General features: G+C 40.0%; 1 protein-coding gene across 1 annotated transcript in view; it reads right to left on the reverse strand.

The window, feature by feature from the left end:
• Nucleotides 1–267: 267 nt before the first annotated feature.
• Nucleotides 268–17,143, reverse strand: part of KCNC1 (potassium voltage-gated channel, Shaw-related subfamily, member 1) — a gene marked incomplete at its 5' end in the record, with an annotated part of 18,837 nt that continues 1,961 nt past the window's right edge. The window contains 2 exons of the mRNA XM_009709894.1: nt 268–574; nt 3,366–3,554. Coding sequence (XP_009708196.1) covers nt 510–574; nt 3,366–3,554 — 254 coding nt within the window. The remainder of the gene's footprint in view (nt 575–3,365; nt 3,555–17,143) is intronic.

Consider the following 17,143-nt stretch of genomic DNA (forward strand, 5'->3'; position numbering starts at 1 on the left):
CTGTGAAGGCGTGGTCAATATGACCGATGACTGCCTGATTGCACTTTTTAAAACCATTACTCTGTATCTTGTATACAAAAAGAAGCGATCCATAGCAAAGAAATGTACAGTTTTATAATGTTTTACATTTTGGCTACAACAATGTATGTAAAAGTAAAGAGCTTTGAAAGAAAATATATAACTTTGCTTTTTTCTTCTTCTTAATCATACATTTGCAGTGTTTCTTGGTTTTTGTGTTGGTTTTTTTATTTTTTTATTTTTTGTCTTCATGCAATTCATGCTATGGAACAAAAAAATAGATTTTAAAAAAAAAAAGATCTTCTACAGTTTTGTTACATTTTGGCCGTAGAAAAAGCCTGCATCTCTAGTACAACTCCAAAACCACGAAGAATCATCCATAAAACCTGCATGGAGCCAGTTAACTTTGTCCAAGTGAGAAGGTCTTCTATGCCTGCACAGTTCCACACAGATGTTTATTAGCCATCAATGTTCATCTCCATCTCGCCTTGTCAGGTCACTCTGACTGCCTCTGTTGGCATATATTTAGCAATGACTGGACTTTCTTTGCAAAGATCTGCATGTAAAGAATACAATCAGTACTTGAGCTTCTTCCCTGCGCTTTTCACATCAAGCTCGGCATCTTAGTTTTAAAGGAAGGAGGAAAAGGTGAAATAGCTACATGCAGAGGCAGCCATATTCTTCTTCAACAGGATTTTTTTTTTTCCATGCAGTCAGCCAGACTGAGACCTCTCTACAGTGTGTCTGAGTATTGCTTTCAGCTTAAAATAGGCGCCCATGCAAAGTTTCATCCTACTGTGCTTGTTTGCTCAAACTCCTGCAGGGTTCCTATGGCTCAAAAATATCCTGAGAAAAGCAAAATCTTCCATCGTTGGCATGTTTCAGCATCGACTAAATGCCTAACCCATTCCATACAGAGCCAGTAGATCCACCATTAGCCAAAATAAACGTATACTAGCAGGATGCACCAGGAAGGAAACTGATGCATCTACCCTTCATCCTCTGTACTGATACCATGCAGCACGTATGGCCCACCAGTACTACATAAATGCCTGCCTATGGTCATCTGAGTGCTATTTAGGAGTGTTGTTGTCACCTAGCATCAGTAGTAACACCATTCCCAGCAGGTGCTACTGTGAGACATTGCATCTTCAGACTTAGTCACCTGGATTATATGCAACATAGCATAGGCTAATTGAAAATAAAGCTTTTTAGACCATTCTCTGCTACTGATCCATGCTACAAAATAGATGGGATGGGAGACCAAGAACGTCTCACTGGACTAGGAGAGCTGTAGGGCGCAGACACTGAGGATAATCCTATCGCTTTTCCACTTATGCCAGCTATGCTGTTAAGGCTCCGTGACATTTCGTAACCTTCATTTAAAAGAAAAATGCAAAGTACAGCATTGGATCAATGACAGAATGGACTAAGAATGAGGTCAACATTGTAGCCAGTTCAATAGCATCTGCATGCATGGACATGCCGAGAGTAGTATCGCTTGCAACATGGCTCAGAAGGCCATTGAAGTACAGAAGCTTAAAAAATATACATATATATTTTAAAAAAGATAATCATCATTTCTCAAGGAAGGTCAGGCTATGTAATTGATCCTACAGGCAGCAACGTGGTTGTAGCCTAAAAAGAAAAAGAGTCAGTGGGAGGGATTTTCTATGTCTTGCCATACACTCACGCATGCCTCTCCCTTCCACTTCATGCATTTTGACCTCAGGCAAAAATTAACGTTTCTGGTATCTTTAGGGGCGGGAGGGGGAAAAGGCAGCAAAATCCATAAAATTTATTGTGTTGCTATAGAGATACTACTCCTTTGTTCTCAGTATTTAAAAAAAAAAAACACAACCAAAATTGCATGCATTTGTTTCCCTCCCTCCCTCCCCCCTTCTTTTTCAGACATGCACGTAAACAGCTCAGCAAGTGTACAGAGAGTTGCACAAACTATGGATGAAATTCTGTTGGAACAACAATTAAGATGCTCTCAACGTGTTTCAAACAGGCCAACAATATGCTGACGTATATTACTCTTTAGCCAACCAGCCTCTGTTTCATTCAGTAACGAGAGACGGTTGCAGTGCATCGTGAAAACCATACATTCCTCATCCCGAAGGATGTGCCATTTGGAGTGTTCCCCTGATCCACTGGAACCACCCGAACTCGCCCAGGCTGAATGAATGTGGCCAATGCTTATCCAATACAGAATCAAGTAAAATGCTTTGCTACAAAGGTAAATTTTAGAGGATATACTTTCATATGAAAGTCTTGTGGTCCAACTATATCTTTGTTGATGATAAGCTTTAAACTTATAAATACATACACTATCTATAACTGGCATTTACTATAACTATTGCCCATCATACAATGGCACATGGGAATTCTATACTCCATACCCAGTGTATGGTTACATCATACAATCTTTGCAGTTTTAAAGTATTGACTATATCATATACTATATACAGTACACCAGTGATAAACACTGATTTGAAGAGGGAGAATTCTTTCCAATTTCTCATTCCTTATCAACTTTGATGCATATATGTGTAACTGATTTTGGTTTGTATGGTTTCCTCTTGTTAAATTATTTAAACAAAACAGCCTATTTTAAGAAGGGAAGATTTTTTTCATTTGGTTTGACTTCTGTTGCGAAATAGATTATTCTGACCATTAGCAAACTAAAATGCAGTTACTTCTGAGAGATCTGAAGCTGTCAGAAGTCTGAGAAACTAACTAGTAATGATTTATTTATGAAAATGATTTTAGATGGATTATTTTCCAATTGTAAGACACCTGTGCTAACAGATGTTCTTGTATGCTTCTCTTTTGAAATAAACAGCTATGAATATCCAAATAGTTTGTTTTAGTGCTCTATTAAGATAGCCAAATAATCATTTCATATTTCTTGAGGATGTTTTGCTTTTGTGTTTATTTTTTCTGTCTGCCACCTCCAAGCCTGTGCTCCTCAGAGTCTGGTAAGATCTGTGAGCTTTCCACGTGGCAAACCTTCATTGCTATGAAATGTTAATTGGCTTCTCCTTGGAGGATGGGCTAGGTTAAGGACATTTAGAGCATCCTCCACTAAAGCTTACTGTACCAGCTGGGGTGGAAGACTTGACTGCCTAGCATAGCTGCATGGGGTAGTTACAGCTCCTCAGGCTTTTCTTTCTGAAAGAAATAGGTTAGAAACTCCAAATGCAGACATCAGGTGGTGGTTTCCAGCCCAAACGTGCATCCCTACAGCAAGCGCACTAGTGCGTGCTACAGCTATAGCTGCCTTTCTCTTATTTATTTAAAACGGTTGCTAACTACGTGGTTACAGGACCCCAGCTACATACCCTTTCTTATTCCTCCATCAGGCGGGCAGGGATATTCCCCGGTTGATAAGAGGAAGCAGGGTCCGTATCTCTCCCGAGTGCCAGAGCGGGTAAAGGGCAGGCCCTCATCAGGCGTAATAGCCTGGTCTATGTGGGGACAGTCTTCGTTTGCCAGCGCCGCCTTGGCCACCTCACCATTCAGTTTCGAATCTTCAAACATATAAGCAGAAGACTATTGAAACACTATGAAACACTATGCACTGTTTATTAGAGTTCCAGCTGCAAATTAAGGGTTCACAGCTAAAGAGTTCTATAGCGACACTATAAAAGGTAGCACATCTGTCCTAGACACTGCGTTCATGTGCACTGCACCAAAATAAAATAAAGTCTGTTAAGTGGGAGGAGAAACAAAATGTGATCATGTTAGGTGTAACAGCAGCCACCTGTACTTCCACATAGAGGGGCAGTTTCAGAAACAGGCGTGCATTGGTTCCTAGTCCTGCGAGCAGAAGACTGCGGTTAGAAATCGGATTATGTTTTTGCATGACATCGGATGGTGCATGAATGACCTGTTTGTCATGAAGCCTACTGTCGCTCAGAGCTTTGGAGAGGCAGTGGACTGTGAGTTGTGTTTTAGTATTTGAGTATATTCTGTTTGTGCTGATTTATACCGGTGTGCAATATCACTGAGGGGAAAATTCCTGCTCTTCCCCTCCCCAAAATTTACCCAGATTGTTTTATAGCATTTCCAGTATCAGTCGTGCAGAATGGCTGTACGCATTTTAGACACACAGAGTACATTACATATGGAAATATGACAGCAGAATGTGGATTTTAAAAAAAGCAATCCATTTTCTGATGTTCTCCTCTGAAACACATACAGTATTTGTAATGCCAGCACAGGACGCTACATATAGAAAACACTACAGCAGGCCATGAATTTGGAAAATAGATTGAGTAAAACTTAACTCTTGGCTGTAAATAATGAAAATTGGTTGTCAGATTTGCCCATTTTGCTCCACACATTCCCATGAGGATAGACTGAGAATAGTATGTTTTCTCTGTGTGACTTGTTTTACATTTATAAAACAATTTGAAGTGCTATTTAGTGTAGGGTTTATTTTAGAGTTTTAAAGTGCAAATTAGTGTATTGAGAATATACTCGAAATATGGCACAGCTCAATATGAGTATTTTGGTTGAAGGGAGGAAAAAACAGTCAAAATGTGCTTTCTGAAGTTTGACAAATGCTGAGATATGTTAACTGAGTGGTGGTGGCAGCATCCTACACCTCGGTTGCACAATGCTTATTACCTAGACACTGTAAGGCAATAGGTGGCCCTGCAAGTCTTTAAGGAAAGACAAACTCAATGGATAGACTTAATTTCAGTGCCTCTTCCAGATTCACATACTAGCTTGTTCTGAATGCTACATGATACTGTCATTTATTTTTCAATAGTTTTGAAGCCAAGTAATAAAACAAGCCCAAAAGAAAAAATACATTAGGTAGGGTTTGGAGATACGATTCTGATCCTCTGGTTTCAGATGGACAACACAGATGAGTAGTAGGCAAAAGCCTTTTCAACTTATATTTGTTGCTTTGCACACACACACACACGCACACGTGTGCACACAGAGAGATGTATATGACACGTACTATGCATCTGTCCATGCACCAGTAATTGCAATCTATGCCTTTTATTTAGATGTCAGTGGTTTGTCACAATATAATCAGTCTTTTCTGCAGATCTCACCTCTGCCTCCTTTCTTCTCTGTGCAGAATTAGCCAATTATTTCCCCAGAGGGAGGTAGTAATGTTTTGTTTTGTGAAATAATTAGGTCTCTCAATACGTTTAAAAAAATGGCAAAACTTAGAGTTGCGTTTTAACTCTTGTAGATACTAATTTCAATAGGATTCTAAAGTTTTAAGGTTGCACTGAGTTGCAATTCCTTCTGTTCATAATACTCACTGCTATTTAATATCATTTTTGCACAGAAATCTGGCATGGCTGCCATAGTAACTGTGAAATTGCGGGTACTGAGCTATTGATTTAAGAATCACTGAACTGTGTTTGGGGAGAGGTGCTGTCCTCATGGGGATGAGCAAAGAACCGGGCTTCTTCATAAGCCTCTACTGCTACAAGCTGATGGCTCTAATCCTGACATTAGGGAGGCAGCTGTGTCAGCAGAGCTCTGCCTTGAAATCTCTGAGACTCCCACTGCTACACTTGAGCCTGGGTTTGCAAACTAAGCTGTTAGTGATGGAGGGGGCACTGGTCCATTTCTGGAGCTCAACACACCTCTGGACAGAGTGGCTGTGGGTCAGGCTGCTCACTAGTAACAGCCATTGATCCTTTTGGAACAAGATTGCAGGCTCTGTTGTGCTTGAATGACAAGAAAATTGACCTTCTTGGAATTAATTTCTTAAATTGCATTACACGTTCCTAGCAACTTGAGCTGGAACTTGCTCTTGCAACCTCCTCAGGGTCCCTTCGCACTGATAAATTTTTCTCTATACTTGTTGAAAAACCACAACCTTTTTATTTTATTTCTATGCAATAGGAAGAGAACAAAATAGCTGGAGATGTGGACAAATTGCTGAACTGTCCTACCAATGTCCCTTGATTATTCCATGCATGGGCCATGCCTTAGGGATCACATTCTGGATAGCAATGCTAATCCGCAATGACAATTTTGCTAAATATTTAGGAAGCAGAGAAATTACCAGCACAGAAGACTGCATCTATTGCTAGTGTATATAAGTAAGTGTTAAGTAGAGTAGTTGTGTTCCAAACCACTGTCTCTGCAGCACCTAATTGTCTGAAGTCAGGACTTAACAATCACATCATATTTAATATGTGATTAGTCTGTTATGGGAATAAAGAAAACATCACTGATGTCGTCAGCCCACAGTTAGAAGTTCCCATTGTTTTCATTAGCAGATCTACATGCCGAACAATTACAGGAATGAGATCTAAAGATGGAATGAAATGATGTTATTTTACGTTGATTTCTCAAGTTTCAATTTGCATGTTTGCTTTTTCCAAAATTGACCTTGGGTTTGAGAGAGCTCCAGATAAAGCAAAACTACTGAAACCATTACTGTCTGGTGACTACTAGTCTGGTTATACCAGTGACAACTACTTCTAGGTGCTTAAAACTTCTAAGGCTTGATTCTGGCCTGCCAAATTCACATGAGTCTTTCCATCCCTGCTAGCAGACTCTGAATTAGGCTTGTACAGCATGTTTTATTCTTTAGGTTCTGTTTCATAAAGAAAAGTCAATGTTATCATCTCTGTTTTACAGATGGGTAAAACTACCGTGCAGTGAAATGACTTGCCAACTGCTATATGAGGTTATTTACAACAAAATCTTCTGACTCTCAGCTTGGCACCTCATCTCCATAATTGTCCTCCTATCTGTGAATACCTAGTTAACTGCACCAGCTTTAAACATTCTCCTGCAGAGATTTTGCTGAGAGGCTAAAGAAAGTATTCAGCAGATCTCCTAGGTGAGTAGTTTGTTTCACAACTACCTCATTTGCATGGTTTCCACTTTCTTTTTTTCCTATCTATCTCATCTATCTCCATTTGCAGAAAAGTACTATTAAAATGCCTAGGGTGTTTCCCAGCAAACACTGAATTTCAAAATGGGAGGGAGGGATTCTGAAAAAAAAAAACAACTTAGGAGAACTGCTGGAGCTTTCATTAGTATACTCTGCTTATTGTGGAGAAGCACAGTAGAGACTGCCCATGTACTTGCTGCATGGCTCATCTCTTTTGTCATAGCAAATGGTTGCACACTGTTGTAGTGACTTTACAAGTGCTGCTGGTTTTGATTATAAGCTACAGTCTGACGCTGAATCTCCACCTGATTGAACTGCATCTTATGTTCAGAGTATCAGTGGATATATTGTATGATATATGGATTGACCTCAATCTGTGCTTGGAAATGTGGCACTTGTACAGAAGTGGTTCCTACACTGCGAAAATCACCCCAGTCCTCTTCCTTTAAGCAAACACTGCTGTTCTCCAACAGCTGCCAAGAAACAAGTTCCTAGTTTACCCTTCTTACCTTAGATGTCTTCAGAAACTGTGTGGGTCAGGAATGGCCCCAACTCACACTGCTTCCTCTTGGGGTTGTAGCCACCCCCTCTCCTTTGTCTCCCGTGTGTTTACAGAGCTGTGAAGTGTTACCCCAAAGACTGGATGAGTTGAAAGGCGCTCTGAGGGTGGACCATTTTCAGTCCTTACAGGATTGGAAATCCAATGCCTTTTCCAGTCCTTACAGGAACTTCTGTAGGTTGTAACCACTTTGACTGAAATAGGGCTGAGAGAAGTTCCACAATTCATAGCATGGTATCCATGCATATTTACCTTTTAGTCAATATCTGACTGCATGAACCATGCCAGATTCTTTGAAATTGTGCCCAAGAAGATGGGGTCTTCTCAGCCCTAGATCAGAAACACAGCAATTAAGAGACATAGTGCTGTTTCTTTTGGTCACATGAGGTTATTGGCAATCTCTTCCAGAAGAACACAAACTATCTTCCTCCCGTCTACTCTTCTTTAAGGATTAAAAGAGACAAGGACCCAGCCTGAGTACCTACAACTTCCTTGAACAACCATTTGCCATTCCACAAAGGCTCGGGGAACTTCAAGGTTCTGCAGCCCTGTTACAAGGGAAGGGGTTGACCAACGGGAACGAGTTAGGAGCAGTTCAGTGCAAAACAGGGCCAGAACTGAGAAAGGAAGTCACATGAAAGATGAAGATGTTTCTACTGGGGACACCTTGTCTGACTAAAGTTACGTTCCACACCACCACACCATGTACACCTAACAATGAATCTACAGCTTGTCTAGGTCTCAACTGTGTTCTTATAGCCCTGATCCCAAACTTGAGATTGCCATTATTATGATCTGTGGATAGTCCCACTCCTGACTAATTGAGAGTGTCCTTTGGTTCTCATTCAGAGGTTGAGGGTCGTTTTCATTTGCTCATTTTAAACCCCTGTCACTAACCCTAGCATACAGAGCAGCTGCCTGAAGTCTCTTAGGAAGAAGGATCTCTGTGAGGTCCCTCACAGTGGAGACCTTTAATCCAACTGGATTCCTGAAGAAAGTAATGGTACGTTGTCCATTGAGTGAGTTAATTACTCTTCTGTTTTTCAGTCCTCTCATGCTTTTCTGGTGATATAAAAGAGCTGTTAATGCGGCAGATGTTAGTTGTGTCATACTGTGCTGGCAATGGGGAACTCTCTTGGTATGATGGTTTTCCCTTGGGCTAGTGGCAGAATGTTACAGGAACAGAGGTGGCATGGCTGAGGTGTGAGAATGGAGAACTGCTGTGCTCTAGCTTTTCTTAGCTACAAGCCTATTAGCTGGAAGTGGGAAGCAGGGCGGCTGTGAGGCTACTGGAGTTGCTGCTGGAGGACAGAATTTCTCAGCTGTCGTTATTCTAGAGAAAATACAAAGATTTTACATTCCTTTTTTGCATCCTATTTTTGCAGCCTGATACTTCTTGTGCTAAGCAAATGATTATAATACAGTTAAGAGTATGAATCCAAGTATTCATTTACTCTGATTTGTGGAGGGGTTAAGAGCTGCTCAGCATCTGAAAATACCCATTGACTTTATATCCCTAAATTTCTCCCTGAGATGTTGCATGGAAAGGAGATATTTTACAGTTCAATTCCCTACTCTCTTGAGTCTCTTTAATTCGAATTTCATTCCTGTTAACAAGTTGTTTCTGTTTTAGTTGCCTGGATAGTGTTTACTGTCCATTAATATTCATTGGCCACTCATCAATTGCATTAGGATAAATCACTTTATTTTTTTATACTAGACTCCATCTGAACTCTGCTGTGCTTCTTCACAGATTAAGGGAGGGTCAGAGCATAATAGTGAATCAGGAAGTAAAGGAACTTCACACTGAGAAAAATATGCTTTTCTTGGTTTAGTACATGGGTATTTCAATTTCTGATTTAACATAGAGTTTACTGACAATTAAGAATAAGATTAGTAGCAATAACCTTCATGCTGTCCCTCTAGAAAATTATCAGAAATGTCTATCAGCTTTATTTTATCATTCTTTCAAAGTAGTGCTTTGGGGTAATTGGGGGAGATTGTAAACAAAATACTGTACTCAGAACCTGATTCAGCAAAATAACAATTATGCTTCTGTGCCAGACCATTTTTGGCTACACAAATCAATTTTTATGGGCTCCAGAGCCTCATGCGGGATTAAGAAACGTGGATCCCATGAGTAGGGCCTAATTTTTGTTGTTGTTAAATCAGGTCCTTAGAGTGAAAGGGACATAACTATATTAAATTAGAAAAAGAATTATGGAGAAGATATATTAAACCACGGACAAAGGATGATGAAATGATGAATTACAGCTTAGAGAGTATGGAAGAAAGTATAGCATAGAGAAGAACAGCATAGAAAATATGGGTTTAAACCTTTGAAAATGAGTAACGATGCATCAGCGTGGGCATCACTGGTTTTCAAAATGGCAGTGAAAAAAATCCTAAATTGGTAGGTTTGGGAATTTTTTCTGCTGGAGAGTAATGAAAATTAATTTTTCCCATGCAGACTATCTGAAAAGAAGAAGGTAATTTAACTAAGTAGTTCTATTGTCATACCAAGTACTTACTCTTTGCATTAATACCTCGCATCAGGTTTTGTGTCACAATCTCAGTGAAGTTACCTATAGTCTGTGACATTCCTTGTTCTTTTGCATTAAAGAACTGTATTGTAATCTCCTCGGCTGCCCAACATGGAGCTCAGGTTGATGGGAATTGGAGAAAAACTTCACAGAATAAAATATGACAGTCTGTAACATACACAAGTTGCAAGCAACATACAGTAATAACAAATAAATGTTAACAAACAGAGCGAAAGAGAGAAAAAGAGAGAGAAAATGTGAAGAACATGTAAAAGAATTAAGATTCCTATGTAACAACTCAGTTTTAGTTACCCCAATATTCTAAGGCCATTGAAATAAAAATCTTTATTAGTTCTAGGTATCTTTATTAAAGTTTCCTGATTTTTTTATATTACTGCATATTTTGAAAGTTGATATGAAGCTCTTCTGAGTAAATATCACACTGTTGGACTTTACACCAGCATGAGAGCAGAATTTAGTATGCTACATCATTACGCAGAATCCTTCCAACCCAACCTACCTCTTCAACATTTACTCACCACCGTGTTGACCTGGGTCCCTCCAGGAAGCCGTGTCCCCCAGTAAAGGCACTCCAGTGGCGGTGGTGACCACCTCTCCCAGTATTAACTGGCCAACATAGTAACATCACTCCCAGAGAATATCACCTTTGAGAGGTACTACTTCTTGAAGTGAGGTGACAGTATGTTGGCTGCCTACCTATTGGTACCACTAGAGGACATGCAGGAGCTCTAGTTAGGTAGGTCCAGTGCATCTTACTATTACAGGTATTATTGGATATGTGCTTAATGCAGTACTGAGAGCTGTTGCTGCTGGAAGGGCTGCATTGCAAACAGCTCTGGAAGATCCTTCCTAATTTTATCCTGACACTTCTGGGGTTTCACTTATACCCATGCTGGACTTCTGAGCGTCTCATTAATGCCACGTTCTGTAGAGCGCTGTGGGTCATTGACAGGTCAGGTAGAGGTTGCAGGAAAATGCAGTCAGGTGAGTCATGCTACAATCTTATATTACCGCTCTGACTGAGGAATACAGTATGATGATCTGTACAGTATGGAAGGTGTCCGAGACATGGAGCATGGATGAATACAGAGAACAATGACAGCAGGGATGGTAGATTGCTTGTTATTTTGGCTTTATGCTTATAAACAGACAAGCAAGTAGCCAAAAGGCTTGGAGAAAATTTCTAGCAAGTACATAGTAGGAGGGATATAAGCAAGTGGACTGGGCACAGAACTGGGACCTCACACCCTAGACCCTTTTGTCCCTTGCCTTTTGTAGCAATGAGTAAGTCATCCCATCTATCTAGTTCTACTGCAGCAGAGATGTCCTTGCACAGAGGTGCTTTTTGTTGTGTCTGTCCTGCAAACACCAGGCATGCTTAGTCCAGCAGAAGGGAGAGATGCGAAGAGTACCTGTCTTGTATCCTGGGAATGCATTCTGCATTGGATGGCATGGGAGCTGCAGTGGCAGGCATGTGCTTGAGAAAGAGGATTTACCGTATTTACATCTGCCTTGTGCTGGAGGATTGGCACAGGTTGGCCTTATTTGGCTGGACTGCTTGTATCTGTGTTTTCCCATCACTAAAAGTGCCTCGTGCTCATTAAGTTTTTAAGGCATGAAAAGTCCTAAGATTTATTATTTAGTTCTGCGATTGTTTTTCAGCTTAGTGCAGGCCTGCCCCTACACGTACTCATCCCTGGTTGTGGCCAGACCACAGGGGGCTGTGTGGGGAAATGTTTGTTTGGCTGTTTTTTTCCTAACATCTCACATAGTGCCAGAGAAAAGCAGGAAACTCAAAGTGCTGTGCTTGAATTCATAACTCCTCCTTTTTGTTTTCAAATGACTTGGTATAGAGGATGTTATTTTTTACACACATTCTAAAGTAAACAAGCACCATAGTACAAGTGACACCCACCAGTTGTATCTCTACAGGAAATGACAGATGAATAATTGTACAACAAAATATTACATTATATTAGTTATGATGAATTCTACTTTGTGTGTGATCCATGGCTATGAGATTACAGAAGTGCCACTTGGGGTAGGAGGCAGAGTAGTTCCAAATTGCCTCCACCTAACTGTAGGCACTTAACTGAGGATCTTAAGTTAGAGCAGCAGTCATCTGAGATCACTTATGGAGAAAACCACCTCCAGAGGGCAATTCAGGTCATAAATGAGTGAATTATTCCCTGAGACTGCCTGACTCTCCTTCCAATATAAGGCAGACCTCAGGCAAATGCATTTTAAGTTAGATGAGAAGAACTGAGCATTATTCCTTTTATTTTGAGCTGTTACCATTTCTACATTAGATACAGAGGACTCCATCTTCAGTGACATTAAGATGCAATCATTACCTCATTTGCTATTTTGGAGTGATGAATTTTGGATTTTTAAAGGCTCAAAGGCTAAGTATATAGAGGAAAGAAAAAACATCTCGCTATTACCTTTTCCACTGCGTTTTTAGTATTTTTTATGTCCAACACATTTAAACATCAAGGTCTTTTGAGCTGAAACAGACCTAAACTCTTGGCAGTTACATTGCTGTCTACTGTCTGTCTTACAGAGAGGGTCAAAGGTTTTGTGACACTAAAATTAGATGAGATTTTTTTTTTTTACGTTCAAAGGCATTCAATCAGAGAATTTGCTTTCCCGTGGATTGAAGGACCACCACAGTGACTACATACCTGTGGCTTTAACAATGCTTTGCTATCCGTAAAAGCCACTGAAGTTCACAAACTACAGCGAAATGTTAGGCAGCATAATGGGCCTCTGACAAGAACTGCCAAGAGTCCCCGGCTCCCACTGAGCATTGGCAGTAGAATTACAATGCTCAGCACACTTCTGACCTTAGAACCAGTGTGTTGCACAAGGAATACAGGTTATTTAGGTTATGGTGACAGAAGGGATGAAAAATGAAGCCCTGAGAAAAGAGCAGCTCCTTCAGAAAGCATGAGTGATAAAGCTGAAATGGATAATTCCACATTATTTTTTTAAAAGGAGATCAGCTCTCTCTCAGGAAATTGCATTGAAACAATAGGTTCCTAATGTCACAGCTTGCTCCAGTTCATCTGACCATGGAGTACACTGGGGTCACTATTACTATGTAGTTCCCCTCTGTCAGTGATAGGCTTGGATTGCGTTAACTATTCAGACATAGGGATAGTTGAGGAGTGGGTTATGGAAAATTTTTTTTCGGCAGGTAAGTACAACAACCACAGAAGTTTTTCTGAAGCTAAAGACTGTAGTAGTAATGACAGACATTTTCTCCTGCTCTTAGGTGCCTGAATTCTAGTAATATTTCTTCCATGTTTTACAGCTATGCAACAAGTAGAGAATTTTGCCATCAGTACACTGTGAAAAAGGTTGCACAGTACATTTGTATGAAGATACGATATCCTTGGAGTATAGCTTAAGCTGCATGCAGAGAGGATCAGAGAGGTGAGAAATTCTTATTTTGGCCATACTGAAGTCAATATAAACACTATGTGTGCTGGTGTTGTAAATATATATACAAAAACAAGAAAAGGTTGGGGTAGATCTCTGAACAAACCCAAAATAACCCATCACCTGTGCTTATGTATTTTGGATGCATTCTTAAGACCATTGCTCTGTGGCACCAGACAGTACTGTAGACATCAAATGTAGAGATCAAATGAAGTTATGAATTCCATTCATATTCTAAATTTCTTTTACAGTGTTGGAACATGACATTCACCGCTTCATCCTATGGCAACTTAAAGATGTAACCATGCCATCAACCTATCCTTCCAGTAAGCACACAGCTCACAGAACACAGGGACTGAAGAGCTGAGTAACACTTTCAAAACAAAACTGAGAGCTTTCAAGATTTGTTTTGCATGTTTTGAGGTTTTCTTACAAACTTGTACCTTAAAGTATTTCAGTATGTGTACTGAGATAAATTAGTTATACCTGTAGGACAGTGTGTGGTTTGGAACAGAAATCAGCTAAGTTTAGTGGTTGAAACTGACTTTTTCTTGTTTGCATCTGTCTGAAGCAAATTTTGCTTTACTTTTTTTCTATTTTGCTTCTGTTATGATATTGACTATTTGGAATACTCGGAAGCCTTTAGATAAAAGACACTGCAGCATAGCAGACTATGGTTGACTGATGCTTGTTTAGTTATGTTCAACTAGTGGCTTTGCCACAGACCTTTCAAGTGATCTTGGTCAACTAAATTAAGCCCTGTGTCAACTGAAAATACTGGAGATTACTTCCATTTTCTCTTTGCTGTCCACTTAGCCCTTCAGGTATTTGATTGTAATATAGTGATTGTCACATATACAACAATGGCAAAATGAAGCCCTGATCTTGAATGGGGCCTGTAAACAGCACTACAACATAATGAAGTTAATATCTTGACATGGAGATGCTAGAACTTGGTGTGTATATTTTAAGTGAGGGGACACCTGGTCCGCTGTAGTCTGAGATATCCCCAGGTCAAAGAGTTTTAGTCAAATTGGTGAGGTGAGATCTACTCCTTTGTATCTGGCCCAGTTCCTCCAGGCTCTGTATAAGCAGTATCTTGAGAATTTATGGGTATCAGAAACTGCCTTGAAGATTTCTTGTGTAGAGGAAATCTCTACTTAATGCTGCTGGTGGAGGCCTGCCTGAGGCAGTAGCTCTGCCATCTTCTACTCTGAAGTGTCTTTCCTCCACTTCTGCTGCTTTCCCAGCCGCTCCTTGACGGGATCGGACGGGATGGAGAGCGGGAAGGGTTGCTGCAGAAAGGGGAAGCATGGTAGCATCAAACTCTGACATACTTTGTATCAAATTAAAATCAAGTGCTATTATTTAAAGGTACCCTCCTGCCAGGGGTAGATTAGCCCAGGACTGAGCTGCTGAGAGTGCTGGGGACAATTTAAAAATTTAATTCAAACCTAGTAGATTTTAAATTCAAACCATCTTTGCTTTGCCTGCAAATGACCATAGCATCATTGGCAGCAGCTGTGCAGCCTGTGGGCAAAGTTCTGCTGTTTGCATGCCCGTGCCAGGAAAGCGCTCCTTTGCCTGAAAGGAGGCACTGGGCCGTGGCTGTGCAGAGCTCTCCAAAGAGCCCCCTTGGCGCTCTGTGTAGGGACCGAGAGCAGCTGTGAACTACTGACTCAGTGCATGAGAGGGCTGTAGAGAGACAGTCCTATGTGGAACTATTTCATAGTCATCACTGTTTTGTGAAGCGTTTGATCATTCCACCGCACATAATATATGGAATTAATAACTTCATGTGATATCCTTTACACCTGAGCAGCTAAACAGGCTTTTTTTGGAATAATGTATTAGATATACATCATATGACCTTACGTCACCTAGACACTGTCGCACTGAAGCTGTACAGTTAAAAATTACAAGAAATACCTTGGACAACTCAGGCATTATTTTAGAAACATTAGGCACCCATTCTGTTTTCCTAGTACAATGTTAACTGTTTGTTTCCAGTTAGGTGCTGTTAACCAATCCAAATATTTTACAGTATGGGAAACATTCACTGCTTGCAAGTCTCTGTTTTCATATAATGTGCAGGTTATAGTTTCAGGAACAAGTCAATGCCTATGAATGCTTCATATTACATAAGTAAACCTCAACATCCAAGGCAATGCAGATCTTGTTTTAACAGTTCAGTTCTGAGCTTACTTATTATTTTTTACTTTTGTCTTGCACGCATATAGATCCTTCCCTACTAGGAAGCTAGGAGATGCAGGCAATATTTTTTGCTGCTAGTGGTGCATAATAACGATCAGAAACAGAACTCCAGCAACAGTGTTACTGAGTCCATTTTGTTAGCTGAAGTGTAAGTGTGCTTTTTTAACTTCTTAAATAGATATGTTTGTATACATATACAAAAATAGTCTCTCTTAATTATTGCAGAAATAACAGTTGCTGTTACTATCAATACTTCATGGATATTGTGGTAACAGCTGATTTTAGAGCACTGATGGTGGCAAAACAGTTCCACATTGAACCAAAATTACACGTATTCTCAGGATACCAGTGTGGAATTGCACTGAACTCGTAGAGTTCTTAGTCCTCTAGTTCCTGGAGAGGACTAGGGTAAATAATGGGAAGGGACTTTATAAAGCAAGGGTTTTCTGAGAAGAAAGTCGTGTGAAGAAAGACTGCTAAAGTACTCAAGAGTCTGACATCTCTTGCGTGTTACAATTGGGTGGTTGGCATATTGCTCACAGTAGGAGACACACAATGTTGTTTGTGCTCTCTTTAATATGTGATGCCACAAAGACATCTACTTATGAAGAAGTTTGCTGCTTGGACATGAGTTGTGATAAGCATTTGCAACCTGAGGGGAATGGATGATAAAACTATATGCTTACGCGCCAAAGATACAATAGGAAAGAGACAGTCTATCAGTCACGTGAATTGTGATTGGCCTGTTGCAATGGAATAACCTTTAACAAAAAAAGAAGAAAGCTATTTACCTTCTGAATGGATTTTACATAGTTGCACAAAAGGGAAAAGAAATAAGAAACAAAGAGAGAAAAGAATAGAAAAGAAGAGAAAGATTCCGACCAGTTCTTCCCATCCAAAATTATCATTGGCATTGGTGAAGTCACACACAAAGGAAAGTCTCACTTTCTTTGTGCCTCTCACAATGACATCAACATGCATGGCTATGAGATGACGACAGAATTCCTCACTCACAATGAGTAACAAATTAGAATTTTCTTCAAAGTAAAAAAATGATAAAAACGAGACCATCATAGGTATATGCTAGCTCTTTCAAAGCATCTCTTTTTGACTAAATGTCAGTTAAAATCACTTGTCTGGCAATCTGATCTATCTAACACAATACAGGGGCATATTCTGAATAGGCTGAAGAATGTCTACTATGCAACTTGGTTGGAAGATCTGCCAAAAATGAAGTTGGCTTTGTTTTCAACATGGTTATCTACTTTGAAATTACTCCATAGAATAAATAGTGATATTCCATGGGTAGAGGTAGATTATGGGGTTTAAATAACCAAACTGGAGCCCCGTAACTTTATGTGCTATAGGAGGATTCTCATAAAACTGAGATATTCCCATAATTAACCACTAGCCATGGGATATTATAATATATTCCATGGTGACTAGTATTTTTTC

This window comes from Cariama cristata, unplaced genomic scaffold (genome assembly GCF_000690535.1).
Source record: "Cariama cristata isolate BGI_N322 unplaced genomic scaffold, ASM69053v1 scaffold14421, whole genome shotgun sequence".
NCBI lineage: Eukaryota > Metazoa > Chordata > Aves > Cariamiformes > Cariamidae > Cariama > Cariama cristata.